General features: G+C 37.9%; 1 protein-coding gene across 2 annotated transcripts in view; it reads left to right on the top strand.

Annotated features, from left to right (window-relative positions):
* SLC38A10 (solute carrier family 38 member 10) overlaps positions 1–21,584 on the top strand; it is a 244,458-nt gene that overhangs the window by 100,314 nt on the left and 122,560 nt on the right. For both annotated transcript variants that reach the window (XM_053706757.1, XM_053706748.1), the window contains exons 10-11: positions 946–1,052; positions 5,058–5,211. In XM_053706757.1, coding sequence (XP_053562732.1) covers positions 946–1,052; positions 5,058–5,211 — 261 coding nt within the window. The remainder of the gene's footprint in view (positions 1–945; positions 1,053–5,057; positions 5,212–21,584) is intronic.

The raw sequence follows: 21,584 nt of genomic DNA, 5'->3' as shown, positions 1-21,584 counted from the left end.
AAGGCAGCGACTTGGTCTTCACTGCATACATTTGCCAAATTTTACAAATTCGATACTTTTGCTTCTTCGGAGGCTATTTTTGGGAGAGAGGTTTTACAAGCAGTGGTGCCTTCCGTTTAGGTTACCTGACTGTTTCCCTCCCTTCATCCGTGTCCTAAAGCTTTGGTATTGGTTCCCACAAGTAAGGATGAAGCCGTGGACCGGACACACCAATGTAAGAGAAAACAGAATTTATGCTTACCTGATAAATTTCTTTCTCTTACGGTGTGTCCGGTCCACGGCCCACCCTGGCGATTTAGTCAGGTCTAAAATTATTTTTGTAAACTAGAGTCACCACTGCACCCTATGGTTCTCCTTTTTCTCCTAACCGTCGGTCGAATGACTGGGGGGGCGGAGCCTAAGGGGAGCTGTATGGACAGCTCTGCTGTGTGCTCTCTTTGCCACTTCCTGTAGGGATTGAGAGTATCCCACAAGTAAGGATGAAGCCGTGGACCGGACACACCGTAAGAGAAAGAAATTTATCAGGTAAGCATAAATTCTGTTTTTTTAATATTCTTTGAATATATTAATGATGGGAAACTGGGACCTAGATACTCAAAAATATGATACATTTGATACATAATCTACAAAATAAGGTTTTCCATACCCCTTTTCTGTGTGTGAGTTTCCAAGAAGTGCTCTAAAATTTGGCAAGTTGGCATAAACCTTTATAGATATCCTAGCTATGCCCTCTGAGAGACTGGCAAACACACTAGGTCCAGGAATAGGTCTATAATGTGTGTATGTCTGGGTGAAGAATAAAGATTTATTATGAAAATCCTCTAGATTTAAAATGGTTAAATTGGGACATTTTAGAAAAGACTCTACATTGTTCAATATGATTGTAGAATCATCATTTAGTAGCATGCTCTATAATCCTTTTTTTTTTTTTGTCATCTCTTTCAGTGGAAACTATCTTGGGTGTGACTGGAGCAACTATGGGTAGTCTCATCTGTTTCATATGTCCAGCTCTCATCTACAAGAAAGTACACAAAAAGGGTCTGACTTCACAGGTCAGTGACTGCAGCATTTCAAGTCCTGTTTCCCTCTAATTTCCTTTTAGTATGACCTTTCACAGTTCAAGGTCAAAGTAGAGTACACAGAGAGGGGTGCTGTTAACTCCTTTGAGTGCAAAAGCAAATTATTACAGAGTAGTATTGCAACACGTAGAGCAGTGTGCTGCTGGCCGCCCAAACACCCGGAGACCTGTGGAGCGCAGATGTTACTAGCTGCCTTGCCAACGCCATATAATTCTGCCAACGAGTTGTTAATTACAACATGCAGGAAGCACTGGGCCTTGACTAGCTAAGTTAAAAGGCTGAGTGTGGAGGAGGGAAGAGAATATTCATGCAGGCAAGCGGAAGTTGAAAAGGGCATATAACCTGGCTGTAGATCCACTAAATATCAGTGTAATTCTTACTGTCCTGAGTTCCACCCACTTTAAAGATATTCAGTAAGCAACATAAGAGTAAGGAAACATTCTTTACAACATGTAAGGATACAAATTGTTATAGATGTTGAAACAAATTGTACAGGGAAAATAATTTTTTTTTTTTTTAATTTACCAGACATAATAAACTTGTACTAACAATGGGATATCTTGAGGCTACAGGTAGTGTCACCAGATGACTAATTTGTCAGGAAGTAATTAGCCAAGAAAGCTGTTAATCCACAATAACTATACAATAATGATTTAGTGTCATCATAAGGAAATAAGTATATGTGTATGTGTGTGTGTATATGTTATATATGTGTATTGTGTGCACGTCTAGAGCACTACATGGCAGGTAAAAAGCAGTGTCATCAAGTGCATTTGCTAATGTATAACATTCTTGTAAAATTCATGCACTCTGCTGAGCTTACTTTCCTGCTTTTCAACAAAGGATGCCAAGAAATGAAGAAAATTGGAAAGTTGTTTTTTTATGTCCCTTTAACGTAATGTAATCAGAATAAGGATTCAACACACTCACCGTTTTTTATCAATGAGTCGAAAATATATTTAACATTTTTAGGAAACTTTCTAAAGAAGTGGAGGATAGGTTCACCTAAATGTCAAATACATTTTCAATAATCCTTCAGTGTGTCGATTCCTTATTCCCTCTTATTATTTTTCATCTAGCACCCAGGAAGTTGGTTATTCGGAGGGTGCAAGTAACTCGTATGGTGCTACACTCACCATAATAAAGTAGTGGTATTTTGGGGCTAGCAACCTTCTCTTCAGAATAATAAAGAACATTTGGTTGGGCTGCTAGTCTTGAAACATGGCTTTTGAATTAAGGTGTCCTAGATTTAATGACAATACATTGTTACTATCACAAGACCAGTTGTTTTGCATTAGCCACAAATCATTTGCAAAGAAACGCCTTGAAAAAGCCGCGTTAAACCTGTTTCTTATAGTTAAACGGATATGAAACCCAATTTTTTTATTTTCATAATTTAGATAGCGCATGCAATTTTAAGCAACTTTCTAGTTTACTCCTATAATCAATTTTTCTTTTTTCTCTTGGTATGCTTTGAGTAAGCAGCAATGCACTACTGGTTGCTGACTGAACACATGGGTGAGCCAATACAAATCGGCATATATATGCAGCCACCAATCAGCAGCTAGAACCTAGGTTTTTGATGCTTCTGACCTTTCCTAGATAAACCTTTCAGCAAAGATAAAAACAGAAGTAAGCAAATTAAATAATAGAAGTAAATTGGAAAGTTGTTAAAAATGGTGTTCTCTATCTCAATCATAAAAGAAAAATGTTGGGTTTTATGTCCCTTTAATTATTTGTCATGTGTATTTAATTAGATTCTCGTATTATTTACAAATGTTTGCGATTGTACCAACTCATTCTCTAGACTGCATTAGAATGGTATACATTTCTTTTTTAGTACAGGAATTCTGTTGAATTTGAGTGGGAAGCCACTGACTGATATTCTGCAGTTTGTTTGTTTTCTGCTGTTCTACAAGGATTTGCTCATTTGATGGTTTACATATCAAAGACCCTATTTTAAAGCAAGTTATTTTTTGCTTTTATTTTCAAGGGCAGGTAAAATCCGGTTTGTTGATACTATTTAGATTTGGGGAAAATGTTCTTAATTTGTATTTGAAGAGGTTAATTGTTTCAAAACCATATTAGAGGTTTTCTGTATTTAGTTCTTTAGAATACAGTGTTTGCTTGTGTGTCTGTTGCCGATAATTTTGAGTGCTCTGTATCAAACTCATTCTTTCTTTTTTTTATATATATATTCCCTTTTGGGATAAAGTGCTGATTGCTTTATCTTGAAAAGTGGTCCATGTTCTGTCCTGGTTAAGAAGTGGGTAATATGGGACTCCTTTTTGGTGCCACTTATGAAGTAGCTGCGAGTCTTTGTATTGCAGTGGCCTGAATTTCCCTTCACTAGATGAGTACAGGCAAGATAAACGAGGGCAAAGGGAAAACATTAAAGTACATTCTTAAATCTAGGTCGAACTATAGCTTTTAATACTATGACACTAGAGGCTCAGAACCACTGTTCTCTTCCCTGCTCATCAAAAAAGATTAACTAGACAGTACATGAATAACTCTCAGACATTTACCTTGCTAACTGAGTAAACTGCTTTGCTGGAATTGTTGTGTTTTTTTCCATGTAACCCCTTGGTTACTAGACTGCAGCAATGCCCTGTCTTGTAAGTGGATGTAAAAGGGACTGAAATAAGAAACTGATCTAATGTATCAGACCATTTTATTTAACTACGTCTTCCTTTTTAACTATGTGCTTAACCCCTGCTTCAGTGATAGATGCTCTTGGACCACCGGCACGGTCTTAGAAATGCTGTAGGTGAGGTTCAGATGCATCTATATGATACTTGGTGCAAAATGGGATATATCATCTTTGTGTCTCCAGGATGTGTGGGTCAGAGAGGAAGCAGGAGTAACTGGTGCTTCCTGGTTTGTATACTCTAGGGCCCAAACACATGGTTTCCTGCCTGAAGAGGAAGCAGTTATATTGCAGAATAACACGACTGTAATGCTTGTAAATAAATCATAGGAGGAAAGCACTCCCCAGAGAAAAAAAGTGAGATCATCTCAAGTGAAGACACAGGGCAACCCCTATGTTATCAGACAGAGGAATGCTAATACCAGAGTTCATTTGAAATTAGTGGCTGTTTATTTGCAAATGGGATATTTTTCAAAAATACTTTACAGATCAGCCTTCTTGGGCATGATATCTTAGCATGGTTCACACGTACAACTAACGGGGAAAATTTAAAGGATTTCTCAACCTTCGCAGAGGTGAGACAATCTCACTGATATAAGTGACTAAACAGCCAAAGAAGGAAAATCCTTATAAGATTGTCCTCGAGAACTGAGAACCTGTTCTAGGGTAAAACAAAATGTGTTTCTGGGAAACAAAGAGTTAAACCTGAAATTACTATCTTGAAACCAGAACAAATGTATTAAATGGACATAATACTCATATGCTAAATCACTTGAAAATGATGCAGCATAACTGTAAAAAGCTGACAAGAAAATACATCTGAAGATATCTAGGTAAAAAATTAATATATTTTACCTCAAAATTTCTTCAGCACACAAAACTAAGTGCTGTGTGAACAGTTATCCTTCAGCTACTGTCAAGTTGCAGTTGAAAAAAAAACCACAACGGCCAATCGGCATCAGCAGTGCTGAGGTCATGCTTTACTCATCATAGTAAACTTCCTTAAACTGAGTAGGGAAATAACATGACTGTGACTGCACATGCCAGATGCACATTCCCTTGAAAGTCCTCGGACTAGCATCCTGATTGGCTGATTAAAGTCCCTTTACAATGGGATGTGATTTCTGAAGAAATTTTGGATAAAATATCTTCCTTTTTTACATAGAGATGTGCAGGTGATATTTTCTAGTCTGCTTTTTACTGCTATGCTGCATCACTTTCAAGTGCTTCAACATTTATTTGTATCATGTCCCTTTAAATCCGCCTTTTTTTTTTTTTTTTTTTTAATTGTCATGAATTTCCTTTTTTCTTTTTGTTTCTCTGCATAGTTTATCCTTGGAGTAGGCCTTGTGATACTGATCATCAGTACGTACACCACCGTCATAGTGAAAGAAGATGCCCCAGTGCAAGGCAAGAATGCACCAGTGGAGAGAGAGAAGCTGAATGAAGGAAAACTAGACCTGGACCTTCCCAAAATATCAGGTGTTGTATCCTCTAATGTCAACACTCAGATTCAAGCAGTTCAGTATAGTCCTTTTCAAATAATATTCACTTGTATTTGATGAGTGAAGCATAACAATGGTTTTAGTTTTGCTGAACCACTTATGAAAAAGACATGTGTATTGACAGTTATATAAATCGCTTTTAATTAGTCTACTTTTTTTTTCATTTTACTTAGGGGCTGTTATTCCAGTGAACTAGCACCCTCTAGTGGTCATTACTGCACACTGACTCTTCTGCCAGCATGTCTGTGTGTGGGATTAACCACTCTGTCTCTGTTTAGCTCAGTAGAACATACAAGGTCACCAAGAAATATTTAATCAGCTCTGAAAGGGATTTGACTCCAGGAATGTGAGGGAGTAGGAAGATCTTCCAGATGTAGCTTGTATTTCTTTGGAAGATACTTTATCGATCCACTAACTATTTGGCATCCAGTCCTTGTTACAGAGTGAAATTGTCACCCTTCTTTATTTCCTTAACAGATTCTGTGAAGTCTGTAAGGCCTTTCTTCATATGAACGAAAGTTCTGCCATGCTTTTCTACAAATGTCCAAGGTCTAGCTACTTCATGCCTGTCTCTCCTCCTAGTTGTTCTCCCCTGCCCTGTTTATTCTCTTACTACCTGCTTCTAGTGTGGCATAAAACTGCTCGGCATGCCATAATGAATGACAACTGTGCTGCTAACGTCAGCAGATCTTTATATTTACAGTCTACTTCTGATCAGCCATAGTACCATACATACATGTGCTATACATGTTTATACGTGTGTGTGTGTATATATATATATATATATATATATATATATATATATATATATATATATATATATATATATATATATATATATATACATACATACATACATACATACATACACACATACACACATACACACACACACACACACACACACACACACACATATACATACACATACACATACAAACACAATCTTACCTGTTTTTGGAAAGATTAAACACATATCTTTTGGAATTGAACAAAGTAAGTGGTGTTAGATTTTAAAATAAAAAAGCTTACCAGTTTTGTGAGTTTAAATGAAAATCCTGTTTAAAAAATGTTTCCTTAAAATCCTGTCGAACTAAATGCGTCCTTAAAGAAAAAAACAATCATACACGACAGGCAATACAGTAACAGACAGAAAACTGCATATAAAATGAATAAACATGAATCTCTATGCTCTGCTAATGGGCATATCAAGCTAGCCAAGAATCTATGAATATGTGTGTGTGATAAACTAGGATTTGTGGCAAAAAATATACTGGATTCAAATCTTAAAGGGACATAAAACCCAATATTTTTTTTTCATGATTCAGATGGAACATACAATGTTTTAAACAACTTTCCAATTAACTTTTATTATCAAATTTGCTTAATTCTCTTGGTATTCTTTGATGAAGGAGCAGCAATGCACTACTGCTAGCTGAGCACATCAGCGAGCCAATGACGAGGCAAATAGAAGCTAGCTGCAAGTAGTGCATTGCTGCTCCAGAGCCTACATAGAAATAGTAAATTGGAAGGTTGTTGAAAATTGCATGCTCTATTTGAATCATGAAACTTTAGTTTCTCTTTAAAGGGACATTATACACTAGATTTTTCTTTGCAGATGGTCCATTTATATAGCCTATCTGGGTGTGTTTTTGTAAAAATGTATAGTTTTGCTTATAACATTGTGCTGATTTTCAGACTCCTAACCAAGCCCCAAAGTTTTAGATTTTTATTGAGGTATACATACTTCAGACTGCTTCTGTTTGTATAATGTTTTTTTCATATGCCGTGTGTGTGTGGGGGGAGGTTCTGCTATCAGCCCCTTTTAGTGGGTGTCCTAGGCTAGTCTCATCAACAGTGCTAAGCTAAGAGCTTCTACGCAAGTTTTAAAAGGTTTTATACTGGATTTTTATATCAGTATCTGTGCATATTATTCTTTAAAGTATTACATGCAGTTAAATGAAAATTTGTGTATACTGCCCCTTTAAGTTTTTTCTTTGTCGTCATGAACATTATCTATTTGGTGCATATTGCATTACCTGTATCTCTAGATAGAATCTTAACTTTTCATAAACCTGTTTACCCTTTGAACTCTTTGCAACATTAGAACAGTTGGGCTAAATATAGGTATAATGGACTCTTAATGCCCCAAGAGCAGTCAAGCAGTACAGTTCCTGACTTATCTTCTAACTCTTTTTTAGGCCCAGTTTTTCATCTTTGGTCAGCAGCTGTTTCCTGGTATTGTAATGAAGAGAGTGTGGGCAGGAATTAATCGAGTCACCTAGACAAGTTCAGATAACCTCTGTCCAAGGTGTCCACATGGGACAATCATTTATATCCTCTTTGCTGACCTTTCCTACACTGAGCTTTTAAGACTTCACATATTGTATACTGAACTCTTATCTGCATCTAACAGTACGCTGTTTTATAACTGGAGTTAGCAGAATAAGGGAGTATAAACTGCTGCTACTTGAGAGTGCAAATTAACATAGATTATTATTTTGTGATTGTCTTGTGTCCATATAGATCAACATTAATGACTGGCCCTTAAAGGGGACCAGACAGCATGAAACATATTTTCAGTGGTATATAATGCTTAGGATTATATATAGTGGGGGCTATATCTTTAACTATAGATTAAAATGTGTCACAGCTCTACCTATTACCCTAAATTTAAATTCCCTGTAGCTCTGTATTCACATTGTAATTAAGCCATAATGCTTAGCATAGTAGCCTCACTGTAGCATTAATACACAAGACATCCACCCTAGTGTCACTTCCTATGCCTTATAGCTGATGCCAAGGCAGAGCTCTTAACACTTCCCAGACTCTCTAGTACTATGAGGCTGGGGTCTGAGTCAGGGTAGTGAGACTAAACCCTCTCTGTCACTGCACACACACAGATCCCTCATTGTCACTACACACACTAAGCACCCTCACACTTAAAGGGACATTCTAGCCAAAATTGTAATCCACATGGATGCATTAAAGTTTTGAATAGAAGCATTTTTTGTAATTTACATGTATTGGCTAAAATGCTTCTTATAAAAGCTTTAGCTATTTCAAATGTGTATTAGTATGCACCGTGCACCAGCATTTTAATCACAGCATTTGCCCAGAGAACCTAAGGTGCTTGTACCATCTGGTAATTACTCAATTTGTTAATTGCTGACATGATACAAGCCCCACTGGTGCTCTGAGCAACTGCAGTATTTAAAAAGATGGTTTACTGAGAGAATCTAGCTATGCTGCACATGCAGATAAAAATGTTAACACTAAAACAATGATATCTTTCACTAGAAGCATTTTTGCCAATTTATGTATATTGCAAATATGTTTCTATACAATGATGTAATTCATCTATGTGCATATAAATTTTGACTGGAATGTCCCTTTAAAAGCTACATAGTTGAATTTCTTACAGTATATGCTGGAGTTTTAGTTCCTAATTAGATGTTAAAAATTAGGAAATGTAGAAATTAAGCTGCTCCACACCCATATAATTTAACAATGATATACTAATACTGTATAAAATATTCAGCATGGGAATTTAAGTTTTGGAATATCCATGTTTTTTTACATTTCATTAGGAATATTTACTGTGCCATTTTTTATTTTATTTTTGGTTTTCAAAAAAAAGGTTTATTGAAACAAAATTATTTGTACAAAACTGCAGTGATACAGAAGAACAACAATTTAAACATAGTAATTGAGTGCTCAATAGGCCTTCAATAGCTACAGTGTGTTTCTGAATAAGGTCCCAAAAGGGCTATCTGAGAACCTAGAGCCAGATGATTGGTATGTTCTGAGTCTGTTTATTGTGGGCTCCAATATATTGGATTGGTCCCTCTTTCGATGTTGTTGTTTCAGGTCTTCTTCAAATAGCTTAAAACATTAAAAAGATGAATGTGAAATTTGTGAACCTTTGAATCCCTTAACATAAAGTGTTCTCTTAATGAGAAAAGGAGGGATGAAATGAGGGGGGGGATTGGGAAAATAAGATGTAAATTTGGGGGTATGGATTTTGAGTAGAGGTGGAGGGTGACAGTGAAGAGTTTAAGAGAGGTTAAGGGAAATAATATATATATATTTGTGAGTAATGTTAGAATTGACAGGGTTAGGTTGGACAGGTTACCTGTTGGGCGATTATGTAGTATTCAAAGCTCGAGTAATATTTTGTGTGTTAAGACGTTCCAGTCTCTGAAGTGTGCCATCTGATCAGACTCATCCTTAAGATGATATAAAGTTCAGAGTATATGTAAAGTTGTATGCTTATTTAAACCTGCAAATAGTTTTTGCTGCTTATATACAGTTATGATGTATCTATAGATTCATAAATCATTCTTAGGTTTTACCTGATAGTTCTAGTACTTTGAAAATTCAAGTTTGAACTTTCATTTGACCTAAATTTAGGTTCTTACTACATTCAAGAAAGATGTATCTATTCCTTAAAAGCTTCTGTGATCTGTTTTCCATTAAATTAATTATGGCAGGACTCAACAAATTTCTTAAAAATCTTTGGAGCCATCAACTTTTGGCAATCCTTATATCATATAGCCACCTAAGCCCATAATCTGCCTGCTATGCTACTGACAGCTGAAGCCATTATTTCACGTGACATCAACTGCCGCTACCCCCTCCTTGTTGCATCATTGGTAAAGAGGCTAAATTTTAGGTGCCGCTGGGGGCTCTAAACCAGGGCGGCAGTGCCGGAGTTAAATGTGCCAGTGACTCCCTGTATTATGGGAAGTATATACCTAGAGACCACAGTAGTTCTTATTGTGTAATTTTACCTTTATTTGGTCTTCCATCAAAATAGGATGGTACTCCTACTTTTTCTGAATATAATACCTTCCATTTCTTTCATGTAATTAGCAAGAGTCCATGAGCTAGTGACGTATGGGATATACATTCCTACCAGGAGGGGCAAAGTTTCCCAAACCTCAAAATGCCTATAAATACACCCCTCACCACACCCACAAATCAGTTTTTACAAACTTTGCCTCCCATGGAGGTGGTGAAGTAAGTTTGTGCTAGATTCTTCGTTGATATGCGCTTCGCAGCAGGCTGGAGCCCGGTTTTTCTCTCAGTGTGCAGTGAATGTTAGAGGGATGTGAAGAGAGTATTGCCTATTTGAATTCAATGATCTCTTTCTACGGGGTCTATTTCATAGGTTCTCTGATATCGGTCGTAGAGATTCATCTCTTACCTCCCTTTTCAGATCGACGATATACTCTTATATATACCATTACCTCTATTGATTCTCGTTTCAGTACTAGTTTGGCTTTCTACTACATGTAGATGAGTGTCCTGGGGTAAGTAAGTCTTATTTTTGTGACACTCTAAGCTATGGTTGGGCACTTTTATATAAAGTTCTAAATATATGTGTTTAAACATTTATTTGCCTTGATTCAGGATGTTCAACATTCCTTATTTCAGACAGTCAGTTTCATTATTTGGGATAATGCATTTGAATAATCAATTTTTCTTACCTTTTAAATTTGACTTTTTCTCCTGTGGGCTGTTAGGCTCGCGGGGGCTGAAAATGCTTCATTTTATTGCGTCATTCTTGGCGCAGACTTTTGGCGCAAAAATTTTCTTTGTCATTTCCGGCTTCATACTCGTCGCCGGAAGTTGCGTAATTTTTTTGACGTTTTTTCACCAAAGATGTCGGCGTTACCGGATGTGGCGTCATTTTTGGCGCTTAAAGCATTTAGGCGCCAAATAATGTGGGCGTCTTTTTTTGGTGCTAAAAAATATGGGCGTCATTATTGTCTCCACATTATTTAAGTCTCATTGTTTATTTGCTTCTGGTTGCTAGAAGCTTGTTGGCATTTCTTTCATGTAATTAACAAGAGTCCATGAGCTAGTGACGTATGGGATATACATTCCTACCAGGAGGGGCAAAGTTTCCCAAACCTTAAAATGCCTATAAATACACCCCTCACCACACCCACAAATCAGTTTTACAAACTTTGCCTCCAAGGGAGGTGGTGAAGTAAGTTTGTGCTAGATTCTACGTTGATATGCGCTCCGCAGCAAGTTGGAGCCCGGTTTTCCTCTCAGCGTGCAGTGAATGTCAGAGGGATGTGAAGAGAGTATTGCCTATTGAATGCAGTGATCTCCTTCTACGGGGTCTATTTCATAAGGTTCTCTGTTATCGGTCGTAGAGATTCATCTCTTACCTCCCTTTTCAGATCGACGATATACTCTTATATTTACCATTTCCTCTACTGATTCTCGTTTCAGTACTGGTTTGGCTTTCTACAAACATGTAGATGAGTGTCCTGGGGTAAGTAAGTCTTATTTTCTGTGACACTCTAAGCTATGGTTGGGCACTTTATTTATAAAGTTCTAAATATATGTATTCAAACATTTATTTGCCTTGACTCAGAATGTTCAACTTTCCTTATTTCCAGACAGTCAGTTTCATATTTGGGATTATGCTTTAAATTATCATATTTTTTCTTACCTCAAAAATTTGACTTTTTTCCCTGTGGGCTGTTAGGCTCGCGGGGGCTGAAAATGCTTCATTTTATTGCGTCATTCTTGGCGCGGACTTTTTTGGCGCAAAAATTCTTTTCCGTTTCCGGCGTCATACGTGTCGCCGGAAGTTGCGTCATTTTTGACGTTATTTTGCGCCAAAAATGTCGGCGTTCCGGATGTGGCGTCATTTTTGGCGCCAAAAGCATTTAGGCGCCAAATAATGTGGGCGTCTTATTTGGCGCCAAAAAATATGGGCGTCGCTTTTGTCTCCACATTATTTCAGTCTCTTTTTTTCATTTGCTTCTGGTTGCTAGAAGCTTGATGTTTGGCATTTTTTTTCCCATTCCTGAAACTGTCTTATAAGGAATTTGATCTATTTTGCTTTATATGTTGTTTTTTCTCTTACATATTGCAAGATGTCTCACGTTGCATCTGAGCCAGAAGATACTACAGGAAAACCACTGCCTGCTGGATCTACCAAAGCTAAGTGTATCTGCTGTAAACTTTTGGTAGCTATTCCTCCAGCTGTTGTTTGTAATAATTGTCATGACAAACTTGTTAAAGCAGATAATATTTCCTTTAGTGATGTACCATTGCCTGTTGCAGTTCCCTCAACATCTAAGGTGCAGAATGTTCCTGATAACATAAGAGATTTTGTTTCTGAATCCATAAAGAAGGCTTTGTCTGTTATTTCTCCTTCTAGTAAACGTAAAAAGTCTTTTAAATCTTCTCTCTCTACAGATGAATTTTTAAATGAACACCATCATTCTGATTCTTTGGACTCTTCTGGTTCAGAGGATTCTATTTCAGAGATTGATGCTGATAAATCTTCATATTTATTTAAGATGGAATTTATTCGCTCTTTACTTAAAGAAGTACTAATTGCTTTAGAAATAGAGGATTCTAGTCCTCTTGATACTAATTCTATACGTTTGGATAAGGTTTTTAAAGCTCCTGCGGTTATTCCAGAAGTCTTTCCTGTTCCTAATGCTATTTCTGCAGTAATTGCTAAGGAATGGGATAAATTGGGTAATTCATTTACTCCTTCTAAACGTTTTAAGCAATTATATCCTGTTCCGCCTGACAGGTTAGAATTTTGGGACAAAATCCCTAAAGTTGATGGGGCTATTTCTACCCTTGCTAAACGTACTACCATTCCTACGTCAGATGGTACCTCGTTTAAGGATCCTTTAGATAGAAAAATTGAATCTTTTCTAAGAAAAGCTTATCTATGTTCAGGTAATCTTCTTAGACCTGCTATATCTTTGGCTGATGTTGCTGCAGCTTCAACTTTTTGGTTGGAAACTCTAGCGCAACAAGTAACAAATCGTGATTCTCATGATATTATTATTCTTCTCCAGCATGCTAATAATTTCATCTGTGATGCCATTTTTGATATTATTAGAGTTGATGTTAGATTTATGTCTCTGGCTATCTTAGCCAGAAGAGCTTTATGGCTTAAGACCTGGAATGCTGATATGGCTTCTAAATCAACTCTACTTTCCATTTCTTTCCAGGGAAACAAATTATTTGGTTCTCAGTTGGATTCTATTATTTCAACTGTTACTGGTGGGAAAGGAACTTTTTTACCACAGGATAAAAAGTCTAAAGGTAAAAACAGGGCTAACAATCGTTTTCGTTCCTTTCGTTTCAACAAAGAACAAAAGCCTGATCCTTCGTCCTCAGGAGCAGTTTCAGTTTGGAAACCATCTCCAGTCTGGAATAAATCCAAGCCTGCTAGAAAGGCAAAGCCTGCTTCTAAGTTCACATGAAGGTACGGCCCTCATTCCAGTTCAGCTGGTAGGGGGCAGGTTACGTTTTTTCAAAGAAATTTGGATCAATTCTGTTCACAATCTTTGGATTCAGAACATTGTTTCAGAAGGGTACAGAATTGGTTTCAAGATGAGACCTCCTGCAAAGAGATTTTTTCTTTCCCATGTCCCAGTAAATCCAGTGAAAGCTCAAGCATTTCTGAATTGTGTTTCAGATCTAGAGTTGGCTGGAGTAATTATGCCAGCTCCAGTTCCGGAACAGGGGATGGGGTTTTATTCAAATCTCTTCATTGTACCAAAGAAGGAGAATTCCTTCAGACCAGTTCTGGATCTAAAATTATTGAATCGTTATGTAAGGATACCAACGTTCAAGATGGTAACTGTAAGGACTATATTGCCTTTTGTTCAGCAAGGGAATTATATGTCCACAATAGATTTACAGGATGCATATCTGCATATTCCGATTCATCCAGATCATTATCAGTTCCTGAGATTCTCTTTTCTAGACAAGCATTACCAATTTGTGGCTCTACCGTTTGGCCTTGCTACAGCTCCAAGAATTTTCACAAAGATTCTCGGTGCCCTTCTGTCTGTAATCAGAGAACAGGGTATTGTGGTATTTCCTTATTTGGACGATATCTTGGTACTTGCTCAGTCTTTACATTTAGCAGAGTCTCATACGAATCAACTTGTGTTGTTTCTTCAAGATCATGGTTGGAGGATCAATTTACCAAAAAGTTCTTTGATTCCTCAAACAAGGGTAACCTTTCTGGGTTTCCAGATAGATTCAGTGTCCATGACTCTGTCTTTAACAGACAAGAGACGTCTAAAATTGATTACAGCCTGTCGAAACCTTCAGTCTCAATCATTCCCTTCGGTAGCCTTATGCATGGAAATTCTAGGTCTTATGACTGCTGCATCGGACGCGATCCCCTTTGCTCGTTTTCACATGCGACCTCTTCAGCTCTGTATGCTGAATCAATGGTGCAGGGATTACACGAAGATAAATCAATTAATATCTTTAAAACCGATTGTTCGGCACTCTCTAACGTGGTGGACAGATCACCTTCGTTTAATTCAGGGGGCTTCTTTTGTTCTTCCGACCTGGACTGTAATTTCAACAGATGCAAGTCTCACAGGTTGGGGAGCTGTGTGGGGATCTCTGACGGCACAAGGAGTTTGGGAATCTCAGGAGGTGAGATTACCGATCAATATCTTGGAACTCCGTGCAGTTTTCAGAGCTCTTCAGTTTTGGCCTCTTCTGAAGAGAGAATCGTTCATTTGTTTTCAGACAGACAATGTCACAACTGTGGCATACATCAATCATCAAGGAGGGACTCACAGTCCTCTGGCTATGAAAGAAGTATCTCGAATTTTGGTTTGGGCGGAATCCAGCTCCTGTCTAATCTCTGCGGTTCATATCCCAGGTGTAGACAATTGGGAAGCGGATTATCTCAGTCGCCAAACGTTGCATCCGGGCGAATGGTCTCTTCACCCAGAGGTATTTCTTCAGATTGTTCAAATGTGGGGGCTCCCAGAGATAGATCTGATGGCCTCTCATCTAAACAAGAAACTTCCCAGGTATCTGTCCAGATCCCGGGATCCTCAGGCGGAGGCAGTGGATGCATTATCACTTCCTTGGAAGTATCATCCTGCCTATATCTTTCCGCCTCTAGTTCTTCTTCCAAGAGTAATCTCCAAGATTCTGAGGGAATGCTCGTTTGTTCTGCTAATAGCTCCGGCATGGCCTCACAGGTTTTGGTATGCGGATCTTGTCCGGATGGCATCTTGCCAACCATGGACTCTTCCGTTAAGACCAGACCTTCTGTCACAAGGTCCTTTTTTCCATCCGGATCTGAAATCCTTAAATTTAAAGGTATGGAGATTGAACGCTTGATTCTTGGTCATAGAGGTTTCTCTGACTCCGTGATTAATACTATGTTACAGGCTCGTAAATCTGTATCTCGAGAGATATATTATAGAGTCTGGAAGACTTATATTTCTTGGTGTCTTTCTCATCATTTTTCTTGGCATTCTTTTAGAATACCGAGAATTTTACAGTTTCTTCAGGATGGTTTAGATAAGGGTTTGTCCGCAAGTTCTTTGAAAGGACAAATCTCCGCTCTTTCTGTTCTTTTTCACAGAAAGATTGCTATTCTTCCTGATATTCATTGTTTTGTACAAGCTTTGGTTCGTATAAAACCTGTCATTAAGTCAATTTCTCCTCCTTGGAGTTTGAATTTGGTTCTGGGAGCTCTTCAAGCTCCTCCGTTTGAACCTATGCATTCATTGGACATTAAATTACTTTCTTGGAAAGTTTTGTTCCTTTTGGCCATCTCTTCTGCTAGAAGAGTTTCTGAATTATCTGCTCTTTCGTGTGAGTCTCCTTTTCTGATTTTTCATCAGGATAAGGCGGTGTTGCGAACTTCTTTTGAATTTTTACCTAAAGTTGTGAATTCCAACAACATTAGTAGAGAAATTATGGTTCCTTCATTATGTCCTAATCCTAAGAATTCTAAGGAGAAATCATTGCATTCTTTGGATGTTGTTAGAGCTTTGAAATATTATGTTGAAGCTACGAAATCTTTCCGTAAGACTTCTAGTCTATTTGTTATCTTTTCCGGTTCTAGGAAAGGCCAGAAAGCTTCTGCCATTTCTTTGGCATCTTGGTTGAAATCTTTAATTCATCTTGCCTATGTTGAGTCGGGTAAAATTCCGCCTCAGAGAATTACAGCTCATTCTACTAGGTCAGTATCTACTTCCTGGGCGTTTAGGAATGAAGCTTCGGTTGACCAGATCTGCAAAGCAGCAACTTGGTCCTCTTTGCATACTTTTACTAAATTCTACCATTTTGATGTATTTTCTTCTTCTGAAGCAGTTTTTGGTAGAAAAGTTCTTCAGGCAGCGGTTTCAGTTTGAATCTTCTGCTTATGTTTTTTGTTAAACTTTTGGGTGTGGATTATTTTCAGCAGGAATTGGCTGTCTTTATTTTATCCCTCCCTCTCTAGTGACTCTTGTGTGGAAAGATCCACATCTTGGGTAGTCATTATCCCATACGTCACTAGCTCATGGACTCTTGTTAATTACATGAAAGAAAACATAATTTATGTAAGAACTTACCTGATAAATTCATTTCTTTCATATTAACAAGAGTCCATGAGGCCCACCCTTTTTTGTGGTGGTTATGATTTTTTTGTATAAAGCACAATTATTCCAATTCCTTATTTTATATGCTTCGCACTTTTTTTCTTATCACCCCACTTCTTGGCTATTCGTTAAACTGATTTGTGGGTGTGGTGAGGGGTGTATTTATAGGCATTTTAAGGTTTGGGAAACTTTGCCCCTCCTGGTAGGAATGTATATCCCATACGTCACTAGCTCATGGACTCTTGTTAATATGAAAGAAATGAATTTATCAGGTAAGTTCTTACATAAATTATGTTTTTTTCCCATTCCTGAAACTGTCTTTTAAGGAATTTGATCAATTTTGCTTTATATGTTGTTTTTTCTATTACATATTGCAAGATGTCTCAGATTGACCCTGAATCAGAAGATACTTCTGGAAAATTGCTGCCTGATGCTGGATCTACCAAAGTTAAGTGTATTTGTTGTAAACTTGTGGTATCTGTTCCTCCGGCTGTTGTTTGTAATGAATGTCATGACAAACTTGTTAATGCAGATAATATTTCCTTTAGTAATGTTCCATTACCTGTTGCTGTTCCATCAACATCTAATATTCAGGGTGTTCCTGTTAACATAAGAGATTTTGTTTCTAAATCTATTAAGAAGGCTATGTCTGTTATTCCTCCTTCTAGTAAACGTAAAAGGTCTTTTAAAACTTCTCATTTTTCAGATGAATTTTTAAATGAACATCATCGTTCTGATTCTGATAATGATTCCTCTGGTTCAGAGGATTCTGTTTCAGAGGTTGATACTGATAAATCTTCATATTTATTTAAAATGGAATTTATTCGTTCTTTGCTTAAAGAAGTCTTAATTGCATTAGAAATAGAGGAATCTGGTCCTCTTGATACTAAATCTAAACGTTTGAATACGGTTTTTAAACCTCCTGTAGTTATTCCAGAGGTTTTTCCCGTCCCTGATGCTATTTCTGAAGTAATTTCCAGGGAATGGAATAATTTGGGTAATTCATTTACTCCTTCTAAACGGTTTAAGCAATTATATCATGTCCATCTGACAGATTAGAGTTTTGGGACAAAATCCCTAAGGTTGATGGGGCTATCTCTACTCTTGCTAAACGTACTACTATTCCTACGGCAGATAGTACTTCCTTTAAGGATCCTTTAGATAGGAAAATTGAATCCTTTCTAAGAAAAGCTTACTTATGTTCAGGTAATCTTCTTAGACCTGCTATATCTTTGGCGGATGTTGCTGCAGCCTCAACTTTCTGGTTGGAAGCTTTAGCACAACAAGTAACAGATCATAATACTCATAGCATTGTTAATCTTCTTCAACATGCTAATAACTTTATTTGTGATGCCATCTTTGATATCATTAGGGTTGATGTCAGGTATATGTCTTTAGCTATTTTAGCTAGAAGAGCTTTATGGCTTAAAACTTGGAATGCTGATATGTCTTCTAAGTCAACTTTGCTTTCCCTTTCTTTCCAGGGTAATAAATTGTTTGGTTCACAGTTGGATTCTATTATTTCAACTGTTACTGGGGGGAAAGGAACTTTTTTTACCACAGGATAAAAAATCTAAAGGTAAATTTAGGTCTAATAATCGTTTTCGTTCCTTTCGTCACAATAAGGAACAAAAGCTTGATCCTTCCCCTACAGGAGCGGTATCAGTTTGGAAACCATCTCCAGTCTGGAATAAATCCAAGCCTTTTAGAAAGCCAAAGCCAGCTCCCAAGTCCACATGAAGGTGCGGCCCTCATTCCAGCCCAGCTGGTAGGGGGCAGATTACGATTTTTCAAAGAAATTTGGATCAATTCGATTCACAATCTTTGGATCCAGAACATTGTTTCACAAGGGTACAGAATAGGCTTCAAGATAAGGCCTCCTGCAAGAAGATTTTTTCTTTCCTGTGTCCCAATAAATCCAGTGAAGGCTCAAACATTTCTGAAATGTGTTTCAGATCTAGAGTTGGCTGGAGTAATTATGCCAGTTCTAGTTCTGGAACAGGGGCTGGGGTTTTACTCAAATCTCTTCATTGTACCAAAGAAGGAGAATTCCTTCAGGCCAGTTCTGGATTTAAAAATATTGAATCGTTATGCAAGGATACCAACATTCAAAATGGCACCTATAAGGACTATTCTGCCTTTTGTTCAGCAAGGGCATTATATGTCCACAATAGATTTACAAGATGCATATCTGCATATTCCCATTCATCCAGATCACTATCAGTTTCTGAGATTCTCTTTCCTAGACAAGCATTACCAGTTTGTGGCTCTGCCGTTTGGCCTAGCAACAGCTCCAAGGATTTTTACAGAGGTTCTCGGTGCCCTTCTATCTGTAATCAGAGAACAGGGTATTGTGGTATTTCCTTATTTGGACGATATCTTGGTACTTGCTCAGTCTTCACATTTAGCAGAATCTCATACGAATCGACTTGTATCGTTTCTTCGAGAACATGGTTGGAGGATCAATTTACCAAAGAGTTCGTTGATTCCTCAGACAAGGGTAACCTTTTTAGGTTTCCAGATAGATTCAGTGTCCATGACTCTGTCTCTGACGGACAAGAGACGTCTGAAGGTTTTCGACAAGCTGAAACCAATGTCAGTCTCAATCATTCCCTTCGGTAGCCTTATGCATGGAAATTCTAGGTCTTATGACTGCTGCATCGGACGCGATCCCCTTTGCTCGTTTTCACATGCTACCTCTTCAGCTCTGTATGTTGAACCAGTGGTGCAGGGATTATACAAAGATATTTCAATTAATATCTTTAAAACCGATTGTACGACACTCTGACGTGGTGGACAGACCACCATTGTTTAGTTCAGGGGGCTTCTTTTGTTCTTCCGACCTGGACTGTAATCTCAACAGATGCAAGTCTGACAGGTTGGGGAGCTGTTTGGGGGTCTCTGACAGCACAAGGGGTTTGGGAATCTCAGGAGGCGAGATTACCAATCAACATTTTGGAACTCCGTGCAATTTTCAGAGCTCTTCAGTCGTGGCCTCTTCTAAAGAGAGAGTCGTTCATTTGTTTTCAGACGGACAATGTCACAACCGTGGCATATGTCAATCATCAAGGAGGGACTCACAGTCCTCTGGCTATGAAAGAAGTATCTCGAATACTGGTATGGGCGGAATCCATCTCCTGTCTAATTTCTGCGGTTCATATCCCAGGTATAGACAATTGGGAAGCGGATTATCTCAGTCGCCAAACGTTACATCCGGGCGAATGGTCTCTTCACCCAGAGGTATTTCTTCAGATTGTTCAAATGTGGGGACTTCCAGAAATAGATCTGATGGCTTCTCATCTAAACAAGAAGCTTCCCAGGTATCTGTCCAGATCCAGGGATCCTCAGGCGGAGGCAGTGGATGCATTGTCACTTCCTTGGAAGTATCATCCTGCCTATATCTTTCCGCCTCTAGTTCTTAATCCAAGAGTGATTTTCAAGATTTTAAAGGAGCGTTCGTTTGTTCTGCTGGTGGCTCCAGCATGGCCTCACAGGTTTTGGTATGCGGATCTTGTCCGGATGGCTACTTGCCAACCGTGGACTCTTCCGTTAAGACCAGACCTTCTATCGCAAGGTCCTTTTTTACATCAGGATCTCAAATCCTTAAATTTGAAGGTATGGAGATTGAACGCTTGATTCTCAGTCATAGAGGTTTCTCTGACTCCGTAATTAATACTATGTTACAGGCTCGTAAATCTGTATCTAGGAAGATATATTATCGAGTCTGGAAGACTTACATTTCTTGGTGTTCTTCTCATCATTTTTCTTGGCATTCTTTTAGAATTCCTAGAATTTAACAGTTTCTTCAGGATGGTTTGGATAAAGGTTTGTCTGCAAGTTCCTTGAAAGGACAAATCTCTGCTCTTTCTGTTCTTTTTCACAGAAAGATTGCTAGTCTTCCTGATATTCATTGTTTTGTACAGGCTTTGGTTCGTAAAAAACCTGTTATTAAGTCAATTTCTCCTCCTTGGAGTTTGAATTTGGTTCTGGGGGCTCTTCAAGCTCCTCTGTTTGAACCTATGCATTTGCTGGATATTAAATTACTTTCTTGGAAAGTTTTGTTTCTTTTGGCCATCTCTTCTGCTAGAAGAGTTTCTGAATTATCTGCTCTTTCTTGTGAGTCTCCTTTTCTGATTTTTCATCAGGATAAGGCGGTGTTGCGAACTTCATTTAAATTTTTACCTAAGGTTGTGAATTCTAACAACATTAGTAGAGAAATTGTGGTTCCTTCATTGTGTCCTAATCCTAAGAATTCTAAGGAAAGATCGTTGCATTCTTTGGATGTAGTTAGAGCTTTGAAATATTATGTTGAAGCTACTAAAGATTTCCGAAAGACTTCTAGTCTATTTGTTATCTTTTCTGGTTCTAGGAAAGGTCAGAAGGCTTCTGCCATTTCCTTGGCATCTTGGTTAAAGTCTTTGATTCATCATGCTTATGTTGAGTCGGGTAGAACTCCGCCTCAAAGGATTACAGCTCATTCGACTAGGTCAGTCTCTACTTCCTGGGCATTTAAGAATGAAGCTTCGGTAGATCAGATTTGCAAAGCAGCAACTTGGTCTTCTTTGCATACTTTTACTAAATTCTACCATTTTGATGTGTTTTCTTCTTCTGAAGCAGTTTTTGGTAGAAAAGTACTTCAGGCAGCTGTTTCAGTTTGATTCTTCTGCTTATAATTTCAGTTTTTTTCATTATAAGATTTAAACTTTGTTTTGGGTGTGGATTATTTTTCAGCGGAATTGGCTGTCTTTATTTTATCCCTCCCTCTCTAGTGACTCTTGCGTGGAAGATCCACATTTTGGTATTCATTATCCCATACGTCACTAGCTCATGGACATACCTGATAAATTAATTTCTTTCATATTAGCAAGAGTCCATGAGGCCCACCCTTTTTGTGGTGGTTATGATTTTTTTTGTATAAAGCACAATTATTCCAATTCCTTATTTT

Source organism: Bombina bombina, chromosome 1, assembly GCF_027579735.1.
Source record: "Bombina bombina isolate aBomBom1 chromosome 1, aBomBom1.pri, whole genome shotgun sequence".
NCBI classification, from domain to species: Eukaryota; Metazoa; Chordata; class Amphibia; order Anura; family Bombinatoridae; genus Bombina; species Bombina bombina.
The sequence above is the reverse complement of the archived record's forward strand: the minus strand, read 5'-3'. Positions and strand labels throughout refer to the sequence as shown.